The sequence below is a fragment of the Pocillopora damicornis genome, chromosome 3 (assembly GCF_964200805.1).
Source record: "Pocillopora damicornis chromosome 3, jaPocDami1.2, whole genome shotgun sequence".
Classification (NCBI taxonomy): domain Eukaryota; kingdom Metazoa; phylum Cnidaria; class Anthozoa; order Scleractinia; family Pocilloporidae; genus Pocillopora; species Pocillopora damicornis.
This window is the reverse complement of record NC_142672.1, coordinates 21,859,982-21,874,823: the sequence shown is the minus strand read 5'-3', so window position 1 is coordinate 21,874,823 and position 14,842 is coordinate 21,859,982. Positions and strand designations below refer to the sequence as shown.

Genomic DNA, 14,842 nt, shown 5'->3' with positions numbered 1-14,842 from the left:
AGCGGTATAAACAAATAAGCTCAGTGAATGATGGGTAATAAAAACATGGCGGCCGAATTGAAACTGAAAGGGTTAGAGCTGTTTGGGAATTTTCAGCGCACTAAATCATAGATCGCCTCGCGATTTGAAGCAACGCTTCAGTTATTGTAGCCATAGTTGAGCTATTTCATCCAGAGGCTATCGTATAGACATACGAAATAACTCCAAAGTGGAAACCCCGACAAGGTACAGATCGCAACATATCGGCAACCCCAGACACGTTGACGTCGCACGCAAATGACGGTATGTAGAACATACAAAATACTTAATCGTGCCAGATTTGATACGGCATATCTAGAAGAGGTATTTTTCAATACATTGTCATATTTTCTGTAGTAATTTCCGAGTTCTTCCCAAATGTTATTTTATTTCAATGATTTCTTTATTCTTTTTTTCGAAACTGAAAAAAATTACTTCGGGGATTTTTTCATAATTTACACTCAGATTTTTCCTATTTTCTTATTGAAGCTCTTTCGCTTTTGAACTCGACGTCTTAAAAGATCCAAGGCGAGCTTTCGTTTGCAGAAAGGAAAATCGAAGGAGGAAAGCAGTTCATAACCCTTTGGTCCTTTAACAAAATTGCCTGTTAGTATGTTTCGCTCCTTTTCTCAGCTGTCTTTGAAGAAAGCGAATTGTAAGTAAGATTTTACGTACCAGTTTACTTCCGTTTCCTAGTTCGTTAAAATACCTCGTGGCAAGAGCTGTGGATTTGAGCATTTGGCATTGTTAAGTTTGTTCTACTCAGGCTTACGTCCATATGTATAAATCAGGGTCGGCCAGGGTTTTTGGGTATTCGGTATTCAGGGGCGTTTTAAATCGGGTATACGGTATATTGCAGCTTAAATATGGGTATTCAGTATATCACTTTCTTTGAATTTCAGGTATAAAGTATTCAAAGCTTCGATTATTTTTGGGGTATATTTGGAGGAATTTGGGGTATTTTGGGGTATTTTGTCGATTTTTTTTCGGGTATATTGGTATTCCACTACCCCCCCTGGCCGACCCTGATAAATAGAGTATAAATATCCCATTAATCGAAGTATCTCTTTCGTGTCAAAGCCATCGCTGGATCCGATTCAATGTTTTTTCCAAGCTATAGCATTCTATAAATGTATTTTTGTCTTTTGTAAAGAAAAGCAAAGTGAATCAATTCTAAACTGAGAGATATTGTTTGAAAGTATAATGGCAATGAACCATGAGAAATGGATTTGTTCCCATAAAATTAAAGGTGGTAACTGCCTCCATTACATCTTCTGTCATATCTTTTTCTGTTTTTGGTATGCCATTCTTGATGCTTTTGGCTTTTTGCATGACAAATGTGTAATTTCAGACAAATTGATATAAATCTTTTTGTAACTCCTTTAATTTGGGATCCAATTTGTAGAAGTTTTTTGTCCTTCCCTTTAGTCTAACCATTTTTTTATGGGTTCAGCCCCACTTTCTTTAACAGTTGAACCCCTATAACTTGAACCCTGGGTAACTTGAATTCCTGGCTAACTTGAAGCAAAACTGATTTCCTTAGGAATTGCCTCATATATTTACTGTAATTTTAACCCCTATAACTCAAAACCCTGATAACTAAAAGCAATTTTTACGGCCTTTCAGGTACTCTTCTTTGTAATTTTACCCTTGATAACTCAAAGTTAATTTTCACTTTTTGCAGACTAATGAGCCATAACATTTTGCACTGGAAATTACTTATAATCTCATTTACATATTATGACAAATTGAGCTTTGTTTTGTTTTGTTTTGCTTTGTTGTTTTTATGTTCTTACATTGCTAGAAATCTTACACTAAAACATGTATAAGCACAAAACCTCTTAAATCAAGTTTTTTCTTTTTTTTTTGTCCAAAACCTCTCTAACTTGAAACCCCAATAGCTTGAAATAATTTCTGTTTCCCTAAGTAATTTGAGTTAGCTGAGTTCAACTGTATTTTAACTACCCACACCCCTTCTTTGTCAGTGCAAGTAAATTCTTGCCTGAAGTTTGATCTTTGTTTAGTTTTTGTACCAAAAATGACTCCTCAGATAGTTTGTGAAACTTTTTTCCAATGTTTTTTTGATCAAAGTAGTGACAAACTTCCTGTTTCTTTTCATTTTTTTCAGGCACCTCAACAGAGGGTAAAAATATCAAAGAGTGTCTCGAAATTGGGGAAATAGATGAGGAAGGGCTGAAGGAGAAAGTTGATGGTCTTAGAGAAATTTCATCTACAGGTAATCAACTAAAAGCACTGACTCGGCCACAGTCAGGAGATAGAGAAATCAGTACTCTTCAAAAGCAGATTGTAAATATTATTGAAAGCAAACCATATCCGTGTGCTCTTAGTGATATTCTGCACAATATTTCCATCTCTGCCACTGAAGAAAAAGTGAACAAGTGTATCAATCAACTGGAACAGGAGGAAAGGATCATAAAAGTCCTGCAAATGCCTCCTATGTGGAGAATTGCAGAAACAACCGAGGAAGGCAAGGATGACGATAAAGCGGCAGAAGATATGCCACCGTTGGAGACACTAGTGCCGGACTATGAATCAGATGAAAGTGAAGAGGGAGTAGAAGTAAAGCGGATATCATCCACTATTAGTCCTGCAATTAGTCAGAGTAAGCGTCTTCCGATCTCAAACCATGGTGGATCTCTTCAACCTAGGCAGTCTATATCTGATCCTCTCTCAAGCCGAAAGGGAAGCACATCGTTAGCAGGAGGTCCTCCTCCGCCTCCCTCGGCTCATTTCTACAGCGCCTTGATGTCACAGTGTTCTAGGAAACCAAGTCCAGTTGTCATTGCAGCCAGGCCAACCTTTTGCTCTACGTCACGTCCAAATCTGCACTCCACAAGGTCTCAACCACCTCGTCCACCGATACAATCTTTAGTTCCACGACCAAGTCGACCTTCAGCGGTAGCATCACGATTTTCGCCACAATCACTCATGGATCTTGAAACGCCCTTGAACTCACATGTTGCTTTTAAAATGTCATCAAACTCTGATGCTGTTAACCTACCTGATACACTAAAAAACCGAGGGTATCTCAGAGAGACCAACGCTTTGCAGGAGGACGGAACCACGAGTTCTCCAAACGAGTCATCCAACGTTAGTTCAGTTCCCTTCACACAGCCTCAAGTGTCCCATTCTATGAGTGGCTCATTTGGGTATGGATCAACTCCACAGAAGAAGCCGCCATTAGCACAACAAGCTCTTGCTATGTCTTTCCACAATTCTTCGCATGCTTCAGTAACTCAGGGAGCTGATAGGATTCCTCTCCCCCCTTCAGCGGAACGTTTCCGTGAGCTGGTCAGCCGTGGACCCCAGGCAGTTCCAACATCGACCAAGAGCCCCGTAACTTGTACACCTCATCAAGCTTCAACGCTAAGTGACCTCGAAGCGGGGGTGCTGGACTTAATGAAAAGAGAAAGAAAATCTTTTCAAACTCTTCATTTGGCCCGGCAATTTGGTCTGCACAGAAAGAAGGAGATCAACCCAACTCTTTACAAACTGCAGTCGTTGGGCTTGATTTACAAGATGCACGAACATCCACCAACGTGGAAGGTGCGTCACGAAGTGAGTTCTCTGACATTCAAAGGTTTAAAGCCGGTTGAAGTCAGCTCTTCTGCACCTGCCCAGAAAAGAGCATTTCCCACCGCCGGTGAGCAAGGACATGAGCAGTTAGGAGCTAAGAAACACTTTCAGCCAGCGGATACTTCTCCGACTCCTCCCGGGAGTGGGGTGGGTGTCTTTGGGCCTTCCCAGCGAGGAACGCTCTCGCCCAGCTTTAAGAGTAACCCAGTGGCACAACCTGCATCTTCCCTTGGATCAGGAAAAAATCCCCCAGACGTTCTCTCCAATGTCGCTTATTCCGCCATCAACAAAAATCCCGTCAGTGCTCTCAACGAGTACGTGCAAAAGAATAGAATGGAGCTGACGTTCGAAACACTTAGCCAAGGTCGTGCATTTGTGGTTGCTGCTAAGATAGACGGAAAACTATTCCCTTCGGCAGAAGCACGAAACATGAAAGATGCAAAGCGTGAAGCCTCAGATGTTGCTCTGAGAACCTTACTGGGTTGCAATATGAACGAAGGTATCGAAGAGGGATCTTTGGCCATCACTGACCCTTCTGCAAGCGTTTTGAGCAAAGTTAGCACGCATTTTGATTTGATAGCTGCACTTTCACTTCATAAATTCTTGCAGATTGCAGCCTCCATCTCCGAAAAATTTGCTGGTAGAAAGGTTGTGGCATGCATGATTATGAAAAATAGCCCAGAAGACTCTGGCCGAGTTGTTGCCGTGGGAACTGGTAACCGTTGCGTTACTGGAGACAGGCTGAGTATGGAAGGAAAAGTGGTGAACGATTCTCATGCTGAAATTGTTGCTCGTAGGTCTCTGATGCGATTCTTTTACAGACAATTAAATAGTTACTACGATGGAAATGATTCTATTTTTGTACCGAAAGAGGGGTCAACGAAGCTTGATGTTCGCGAAGGTGTCTCATTTCACCTTTACATCAGTACAGCTCCGTGTGGTGACGGTGCCTTGTTCACTCCCCGAGAGGAGCCCAACTCTGACCTCTCTGAATACTCCAAAGAGCATAATCCTATATTTACAACCAAGCAACAGGGCATTCTGCGAACAAAGATCGAAGATGGCGAGGGTACTATTCCAATTGATTCATCTGATGGTATTCAAACATGGGACGGGCTTTTACGAGGTAAACGGTTACGCACCATGTCGTGTAGTGACAAGATTTGTCGCTGGAACGTTTTGGGACTTCAAGGCGCACTTCTTAGTCACTTCATCGAGCCGGTTTACCTAACTTCCCTGACACTTGGATACTTGTACGACCATGGTCATCTCTCGCGCGCAGTTTGTTGCCGCCTTCAACACAACAGTGACCTCAACGCGCAGCTGTCGCCTCCATATCACGTGAATCACCCGTGGCTTGGACGTGTTACCGCATACGACCCACCGCGTGAAACAGAAAAGACAAATAATCTTAGTGTTAATTGGTCAATTGGAGACACGGGCGCTGAGGTCACTGATGGTAGAACGGGAGCATGCATGTCACGAACAAATAACAGCCCCACTCCTTCGCGTGTATGTAAGGCCGCGCTTTATACATCTTTCAAAGAAATTGGTACCAAAGTCGGTCGTGAAGACCTGGTGAACGTTGAAACATACAGTGAAGCAAAGAAGATGGCGACTGAATTCCAAAGAGCGAAGCAGATGATGTACGAGTATTTTAGCTCATCGAAGTATGGGTCGTGGGTAAGCAAACCCATGGAGCAAGAACTATTTTAGTTTTTCTTCTGTCGTTTGCTCTGCTGCTTTAATATATGATAGACAGTGATTTGGGTTATACTTGATAAAAGCGTTCCAATTGAGGTTAGGAGCTACCTTAAATGGGCGGCCCAGACTATCACGTGATGTATACGCATTGAAAACGTCAAGAAATCAAGGTTGTGCAGCTCTTCATGACGAGCTGCGTAGCCAAGATTAACAAAATTTAATGGTGTCATGTTAAACAAGTATTTCCAAAACGCAAGCGTCATTAAATACAGTTCGGTGTGTATGATAACTATACAAATTATACAGTTTAGAAGGAACGCTCATTAAAGTTCATGTTATAGTTTTGTCATCATTTCAGTTTCTTTCAATTTTCTAGTTCTGCTATGGCTCATGTGCCCGTTGACGTGTGCATGGGTGTTCATTTGGGAAACTCTATTCGTTGTGATATGCCCATTGCCATTCATGTCAGAGTTCACGTGACCCAGCGGCTGTTCTTGAGAGAAGCAGTATTCGTTGTTATGAAAACCAAGCTCCACTCCTGTGATTCTCTCAACTCTCGCATTAGCAGCCGCAATATCCCAGTTTTCCTTTCGATGGCGTCTGAATATAAACGAATATTGCATTTTGAGATGTGCTTCTTCACCTTCCTTCACGTTCAAAACAAAGTTCTTCATGAACTTTCCTATTGCACCGAGACGGTCGCCAAACTTCATTATGGCAATGACTACGCCGAACTCCAAGAAAATCGCCAGTACGCAGAAGGCAATGACAATAACTACTGTCATGAACAAACCGCTCAGATTTATTATCTCAAGCTGTTTGAATGGTTTTAAATCGCAGGTCTTTTTGTTGAACCATCGCCGTTCTATGGTTTCTATTGCCCCGTTTTCTTGGTGTTTAAGCACCGCTTGATTGATATCTTGTAGCCATGGTGAAGCCTTTGGCAGCGCTATCCCCAATCCAAAGTTGAAAAAGTTTGGTCCAGCTAAACTGTAGGAACAGTCAATGTCGTTATTAGCGACTTGGCTCAATGAAAGATGATCTCCGACCAATCCGTGGATTTCCCTTAAAAGTGAGAAGAAAAATGAGAATTTAAAACGGATAAACCCTAGAAATAAAAATGTGGTGGTAATTCCCTAACTTCAATAATACTAATTGAGTTCGGATTTGTTTGGTTAGTTTTTTCCTTTCGTTTTCTTTGTGCCTGTGTTTGCATTTGCGTCCTTTTTTCCTTCACGAGGAGCTGTGTCAGAGATTTGTGCATCACTTATCTACCGTCGTCCTACTAGCACTAGCGGCTAACTCCACGCGAGACTGAGGTTTGATGAGTGCCCTTTACCCTTTCACTTTTGTGCCAAGTCTTGCGCGTTTTGAAGAAAAATTACATTGAGACTATGTTGTGGCCATATCAGGATTTGCTCCCCAGCCCCTGCGTACCCCCATTTTGTGATTTTAAAACTAAAAGTCGTTTTATCCAGTAAAAACTTATTTTAACCTTAACTAGGAACTGTTATCCTTCAAAATTCATGAAATTACACGATACTCAAATATTTCCAAAAAAGTGCATAAAGACCTTTTGCAATCGTGATGCTTAATAGGCTTTCAAGATGTACATTATGACCTGTGTGATCACAGATCACGACCCACTACATTAGGACTTCAACACGATCAAAGTGTGTTATTCATTACGTATGCGTCAATTATTCTACTCGTGCGTACTTGAGAGCAAGTTTTCCCGAGAGAGACACGTGACAATGAAAAACAATGCTCATACATATGCACGAACCGCAGTGGAGTGCGGTTCGCATAATTACACACTTTGATCGCTTTGTTGTCGTCACGAGTTTCAGAATTATACCAAACCTGGTGACTTTCGAGTAACAACCCTCAAAAGCACGTCGTGTGTCGAAAACCACTGCTGAGGCATGCCCAGATTCATGGCTTTACAGAAAGTTCTCTTTTGTTTACCAACATAAATTCTTCTTGTCTCTCTTTAATTTGCCTTACCTGTTTTTTAATTTTTCAAGGCCATCTGCGAAATTTCTCACAAAATTGACTTGTAAGTTGACTTGATAAATTTCACGAAACATGTCCTCGCTGTGAAATTTAAAATAGCTCTCTTCTTGGGAATTTTCTTGTACTCCAAGCTTGAAACCATTGGGCGGCATGAGAGACGGATGTCGAATCTGTAGCAAGTGACAGATATAGAAAAGGCTGTAAGTAACGGTTTCACGGTGACCCTTTCCCTTTTCACAGGCCTGATAAAGAGGTATTGAGGGAACAGTGATTATCTATCCCATAGGAAGGGAGGATTCTGGTGAGACCACATGGTTCTCAGGGGGATTGGGAACGGATCAGTTCGCCGTCCCCAACAGGTTATAAAGGGGTGACCATAAAAATTTGATGCCAATTAACTGGCAATGAGGGGAGATCATAACAATGTTACAGTGCGTTACTATCGGAGAGCAGGTAAATTTCTATCGTGACACAATTAAAATCGTCCAAACACACCTTACCGAAAAATGCCTTACCCAAACACAGTGAGAAGTTATGTGGGAAGTTATAGTCGAATTAGTGAATATTGATATTGAAATTAGTTTGCTTCATAATTTTTTATTAGTTCATGTTAAAGTTAGCATCAAAAGGTTCGCCAGTCTTTGTTAGAACTGGATATTGATCGGAAAAAATTACCTTTTCGTCCCGTATTCCGCTGATAGGAAGTACAAACTCCTCTTGGACTAAAAAAGCCATTAGATTTGCGCAGTAAGTGTTGACGACAATTAAAGCAAAGAATGCAAAGAATGTAGAGACACATCTTGCACTACTGCTATGGGGTGTCTTTTCAGCTCCTATGTCTTTTCCGAACGCAACTCCCCATACGTATGTCATAGAGTCTGTTGATACGAAGTAAGTGTGATGATATATGGTGCTACACTGGCATCAAGATCAGAGCATTGAAGACTACCATTAGAGCTAATATGGAACTTTTTATTTCCACATATGTGCGAAGTGGCCCTTCCATCTCAAATAATTTGAATGAAGGATGAAATTTAAAAGGCGCTTCGTTACCATATCACTGTGGTTCTTTGTTGTAAGATACAAATTTCCTCCAAAGCATATGCATATGAGACCAAAAAATAACCGTTTGATGAGAGGGAATATTCCCAAAACGAAAAGAATGTAATGGCAAATGTTAACTTAAAAAGCATGGGAAATATACATAACAACTTAGTTTAAATAAACAAACACAAATAATTTCAGAACTAAGGAATGAGATCAGTTGATGTTACTGAACAGTCTATACCGAAGGAGGCTTAGGGAGAATAATAAAGTTAAAGTTGGAACTAGAAATGAAAACAACAACAATAATATACCTAGTAATGTGAAACCATCGTCTCCGCTATCAACTTGTCGATAATGTCCATATGGACTCTTCCGGTCAATCCACCAAGTTACAAGTAATATGATGTTGATAAATCCGAGTATAAAGAACCACAGTTCATACTGAAAAGGCTCCAGCCAAGAACTCCACTGAATTTCTATGCAACAAATCAGGTTATATGATAAGCTGAATGGCACATGCATTTCGATTGGTTCTTGCCTATGACGTATGGGTGATCATATAATAAGCTGAATGATGCAAGGATTTTTATTGGTTCAACAATGCAAGGTCTCGGTTTTGATTTCATGTTTCCAAATCTTGTAACAAAAGCTACATAACACCTGTCATTAATTCTAGATAGATGACGAATGAACGCAGCACCAAAATTATTTGAGTTTGATTTCTAAAAATTGTTTTATTGTCTTTCTTTGTTTATTTGTCCGAAAAAAATTGACTCTAAAGGTCCATCCTGTTGGTGTTCACTCAATTGATAATGGCAAAAATGGTAGGCAGAGGAAGACATCGTTAGTAACGAGTCCTCTTGACAGAAGTTTCCCCGCTCATTGGACCTATCAACTAATTTTTAACGGGCTGTGTAGAGTCTAAATTTCTACAGGTATTCTCACGTCAATCCATGATCAGGTAAGAAGAGTCGTTTTCCTTAAAACCAATTTGATGACAATTAAGCTTGAAGTGAAAAGACAGTTTGTTGATTGTTTCTACCATGATGATGATTACGATCGTGATTTTTTCATCATTATTATCATTATCATTAATATGTTTGACCACCTTAATTATCCTGGAACATTTTATTTTCATCATTAAACAAAGAAACCTCGTTAGCCTCACCGTCATTTACTCGCAAATCCTTCAAAACCAAAATGTTCAAAGCGACGTGGACAAAAGGTTGAGCGAAGTCAAGGTACTTTGCTCTTATGGAATTTACTGATATGTCAATGGCGAAATCCGCTTGTCCTGATACCACCTCCTGAACGATTCCATTCCACATACCCTTGTTCTCGTCAAAATCGCCGTAGTTACCATCTGGAGTGAAGTAGATCTCGCTCTGAAACCCCAACTCGTTCTGCATCATGACAAGCAGATCGATGGAGACACCCGAGCAACAAAGAGTACTCTTTTTGATTCTGCTTCGGTTGTGATATTTGTAACAAAGTTGTCCTCTTCCGATACAATAGTAACTCCCCCTGCCATCTATGCGAGAGTCCTCAATTTGGACCCAAGGACTGTACTCATTCACAGGAACTCGCACCACATGTGTCATTGGCACAGAAGGTGGGGTGATAGTGCTCCCATTTGGGACCCTTACGGTGTCAAGCGCAAAACCACTCGGCGTACTCAGCCCAACAAGGGTCCAACATTTTGCACCATTTTTATCACCTCGAAGGTTCCATATTTCAAATGATGTCGTTGATTTCTTGTGGAGTGAAGGTTCCACGAACAGAGAACTTAAGCCTTCGAGGTATGAATCTTTTACGTTCCTTGCATGTTAAAAAAGAAAACAATACGTGAGAAGAAATAAATTAGCTCCAAGGACGTTTTGGCGTAAAACTGCTGCTGAATACTAAGTTTAACCTTGTAACTTTTACTTATGTCATTTTTATTTCGCTAAAGGAGACCCGTGTGAGAATTGACTAGGACGAAAAGACCTAGCACTAGATAACTATTTCATCAAACTAAATACTCCATTGCCCAGCCACATGACCTCACAACGATCTTTGTTACCAACTAAAATTATAGAGCCTCTATCGGTGGGAACATAGTCACGTGAAAACAAGAAGAAATTAAAAAAGATGTTTTTCGTATTGTCACGAGTGTGTGTGACAAAAAAATCTTTCTCCATTTCTTTACTGAGCTCAAGACTTACCATCCTTCTTTCTCTGTTTACAAACATAACGCCATTGATCCTAGCAGTATGCAGGACGCGTGTCATACATTACCTTCGTAATGAGCCTTGCTCACAATAGAGTCTCTGCGGCTCAGTGGTAGAGCATCGAAGCGCGGAATCCGAAAGTCTGAGGTTCAATTCCTCATGGGAACTCAGAATTTTTCTTTGTCCCACGCACGTGACTTTCTCTGTTTCTTTACCGAGCTCAAAACTTATCATCTTTCTTACTGTACTTAAGAACATATCATATGACTGGATGTTGTATCAGTAGCTTTCAGTTCCGTGAAATATACACTTATCCCGGATAAGTGTAGATTTCTCGAGTTAGTAAAATTAAAGCAGAGGAGTTTTCCCCCTTTTTTCGGCGAAACAACTTACCTATAAATTAGACTCCCAATATCTCCATTGTATTCATAACAAACATTTTCAGTAATCCGATGTAAGTCCATCCCAAGCGCTTTTTGCAATGCAGCTTGATAAAGGAGAAGAGCATCGTAAATAGCGTCTGAATAAAAAGTAGAGTCAATATTCTTACTCCTGACGTTGATTCTTATCAAGCCATCTGGAAGGATGTGAACATTTGATAACCCAAACATCGTAACATCAGTAACAACCCATAAAGAGTGCGAAGTGTTGTTTTCCGTCAGCAGTCCAAGCAAAACTCCATTGTCTTCATTTCTGCTGTGTACCACTACAACGTCGCTTTGAAGAAATGGTAGAGAAGCTGAGATATTTTTAATTGACGGCACATTATTCTCGACAAGCCAAAATATCTTGCTGATAAACCATTTCTCCTTTTCTGCCACTTGAGTCATTGAGTCCGCAAGTTCTTGTCCATCTGAATCAACGGATAACACCAAGCAGAGGCTACGTCGTTCTGTCTTTTTCATGAGCTCCCAAATAATCTGAGCATAATACTTGACCGATGGTAAAGCAACTCTCGTAAAGTCGGCAGGACTCTCCTAATAAACACACGGAAATGAAAATCTAGGAAATGGTACAAATTTTACACCTGTGCAACTGGCCCACACTAGGCATCATCTTATCCTCGACAACTTGTAATAAGGTTTAGCTGTTTGTTGATAACAACTTTTATCTTTTTTTTGGTTTGTTAGAGAAGTTGATTCATATTTGGATGAAAGGCCTATAATGAGCCGAACGGTTACAAGGCTAAATGGATTTTAAATTTTCTTGTTAAGACTCTCCTGAAATTTTTATCTGAGCACTTTAGCTGTCAAAGAAAGTTCTCTTTTTAATTTTCTTTAATACTGTACGTAGTCATACATTTATATTAGCAAAGGAAACTTTAAGGCTAAGGAAATAAATCATTAAAAGCTTTCTTGTGAATAATGAGCATTCTAAACAGTCTTACAAGATAAGGACCAAGCAAAAAAGAAAAATAAAAATATATTTTTCGGCTAGGCGGTTTTTCAGCCAAGGTGTATGAATAATTTAGTTTAGTGAGACAGTACTAATTATGATGATTAGTAACAACGGAAAGAATCATATTTATGAAAAGAGCACTGTAATTCAAGGTTAAAGAAAAATATCAAATAAATTTAAAATAACATGGGAAAAACAAATGCAAATCGAAAACCTGGCAGAACAAAACTTACTGTTTTTAAACTCCTTTAATAAAAATTTACAGCTGTTGATGGAATAAAGAGACTGCTTCAAATAGTGAGATATTTTTGATACTGTTATTCCATCATGACGACTGATCCGATGTGAACGCCATTAAATACTTAGAAAAAAACATTTTTCATAATTCTTCAGATACTCGTGAGAGAATCTGAGTTGATGAAATAATTCATCTGTCAGGAGTCTAAAAAATAAGCTGGATTTAAATAAAGTGGATTTGCATATCTATGAGTCGTTACAATTAACACGAAAATTTTTTAGAGAAAAATGCGTCCAAAAATCGATAAAAAGGAAACGGAAATAGAAACAAAAGATGCCAGCCTTTCCTTGGTAAATTCTCTGAGAAAACTGGTTTTAATTGAGGGGCGAGGAAAAGGAATCATCGTGTGGTATATAAATCTTCGCTAATTTGCATTACGGTTACTTCCATCCATCAACAATTCGGTCAAGGAAAAGCTTTCGTAATTGTTACCAGCTTTGAAAAAAAAAAAAAAACAGCGCTTATGATTAAGTGATTTATTGGTTTTTTCGGGTTTGTGAATCCGGTTGTATAATTATATGTACCCCCCCGAAAAAAAACAAATAAAACTAAATGCGACGCTTTGGTCAACATCAAATATTTTGGAATTAAGCCTCTAACCTTGGTTTCATTTTGGTTAGACCCTCCAAATAAACAGAAAAAAATTAAAAGAAAGCCAGTGATTTTTTCACTAAGAAAATATGAACTTTAAACTGTTCGGAAGAAAATCTTAATCAGGATTGATGTACTTTTTATCTCGTGGTCTCTAAGGGACCGTAATGAATGAGATCCTCGATTTGTTCAGTGATAATTTAAAGATTGTCCTAGCATTTTAAGAAAATCTTCTACCTGCTAGCTACCACTGTGTACCTGTGTTCTCGGTTGTCCCTCGCTTTGAAAGATCCCAATGGTCGGGAAATCCAATTCCTCCAAAAGTGACGAAGTATAAAGGGCATCAACGTTGACGTCCACAAAAATGGCACCCAGAGTCTGCGATGAGATATTCCAGATCTGAGAGAGAGATCCTCCGCTGGCACCAATTTGACTGAGCGCTATCTTATTGCTGTCAATGGGCAAAGGATTTACATAAACCTCTGAAGCTTCCTGATCAAGACTAATCTTACTCCTCGGTCTGTTAGCAAGGAACAAGGATTCTGCCCTTTGTACAATGTTCCGCATGTACCTACTCGAAGCATTGTAGAATATAACGACATCAGATACAGTTTTCCCATTACTGTATGACGCTAAAATACTTTCTCTTTGAATTACAAGCAGAATGAGTAACAAAAAAATGCTGCGAGAAGTCATCACTAAATCAAATTAGTACTCTCCAATCTTGCATTTCACTATTTCAAAATTTCCATCGATTAGCTGTGAATAAATATGCTGCCCTACGGGCAAAAATTCTAAGTTCACCTAATTTCCGATGCCACATGAATAATTACTTGCAAACGAGACTTTATGACATAAATTTCAATCTGTATGAGAGCATAACCTTGAGTCTTCAGAAACGAAACAGAACTAATATTCTTGGTATCGAGACAGACAATGACAAAATTCTCCAATGACGGGCTGGAAAGGCTTTTGAAGGTTTCAAGAATTTACTGTGTTTTACAAAACCCACGGGATCTCCTTCTGTTTCCTTCTGTCTGACGCAAAACATGCGAGGCGTAAGTTCGATTAAATTTGGCGTGCAAAAATAAAAAAGGTAATTTAAAATACTCGACATGATATAAAAACATATTTTTAATATGAGGGGGATCACTTTCCCAGACCTTCTCGTTACTACAATATTAGGTATTAAGCTTTGCCTCAAAAAAATTTCATTTGGTTTTGACGTCCGGCTCTATTTACGTTCCTTGTGATATCGTCCTGTCACCATGGGCCCCGTTTAAACCGCTGATTTGATCTGCATCGGGAAAAGCTGCTATTTAACGGTGTAAATTCAACAGCCGTCAAAGGAACTTCTTTTGTAATCAAACAAACGTCTCCAGTTTAGATCAATACCCATTTATTCAAACCCCTTCATTCAAATTCAAATCAGACTTGCTTGAATAAGTCTTGTTTTAAAACAACAATTATTGAGTGACGGCTATAAACAACATACTAGGTATCGCTTCAGTTGATAATCGCATCCTTGTAGAGTGGAAATTTTGATTTTTGTTTTCTCATATCAGGTGGTGCGGAAAATTTGTTTACGTGTAGTAATTGAACTAATGCAGATTTATTTAACTTCCTGTATTTTGGTGGAAAATAATGGCATACAGTTCATTGCGATTGACAACCTTCTTGACATCACATCACTAGCAGATACCATTTCTTTTAAAATTGGATTCTTTACCGAGCATTTGAGCACAATCGTTTAACGGCATCTCGTGCTCCCTCTGCGAATATCAGAAATCTATAAAAATTACTCCATAATTTTATGAATTGGAAAAAAAATTATGCCGAATAAATAATGAGGTAGTACCAAATATAACAAAGCCTTTTATACCAAATACGAGTTTCAATCGTCCAATTTAAAAAAAATGCATAAGCTTGTAAGAAAAATATATAGGAACAAATTTTGAGTATC

General features: G+C 39.3%; 2 protein-coding genes across 5 annotated transcripts; one reads left to right on the top strand and one right to left on the bottom strand.

Moving 5' to 3' along the window:
- Positions 1-2: 2 nt before the first annotated feature.
- On the top strand, positions 3-5,671 carry LOC113684135 (inactive double-stranded RNA-specific editase B2). Of its 4 annotated transcripts, none has more exons than XM_027201472.2 (3): positions 24-282; positions 508-673; positions 2,147-5,671. In XM_027201472.2, the coding sequence occupies exons 2-3, from the start codon at positions 631-633 to the stop codon at positions 5,329-5,331; spliced, it is 3,228 nt and encodes a 1,075-aa protein (XP_027057273.2). In that variant the 5' UTR covers positions 24-282; positions 508-630; the 3' UTR covers positions 5,332-5,671. The 4 variants fall into 4 exon arrangements, with proteins under 4 accessions (XP_089056602.1, XP_027057273.2, XP_089056603.1 ...); XM_089200475.1 differs by having other exon boundaries at positions 33-342; XM_089200476.1 differs by lacking the exon at positions 508-673 and having other exon boundaries at positions 3-282.
- Positions 5,332-13,700, bottom strand: LOC113684129 (glutamate receptor ionotropic, NMDA 1). The gene is made up of 7 exons (XM_027201466.2): positions 13,138-13,700; positions 10,986-11,569; positions 9,551-10,200; positions 8,694-8,858; positions 8,011-8,213; positions 7,327-7,505; positions 5,332-6,384 (listed from the first exon to the last, which is right to left on the bottom strand). The coding sequence occupies exons 1-7, from the start codon at positions 13,573-13,575 to the stop codon at positions 5,655-5,657; spliced, it is 2,949 nt and encodes a 982-aa protein (XP_027057267.2). The 5' UTR covers positions 13,576-13,700; the 3' UTR covers positions 5,332-5,654.
- Positions 13,701-14,842: the final 1,142 nt, after the last annotated feature.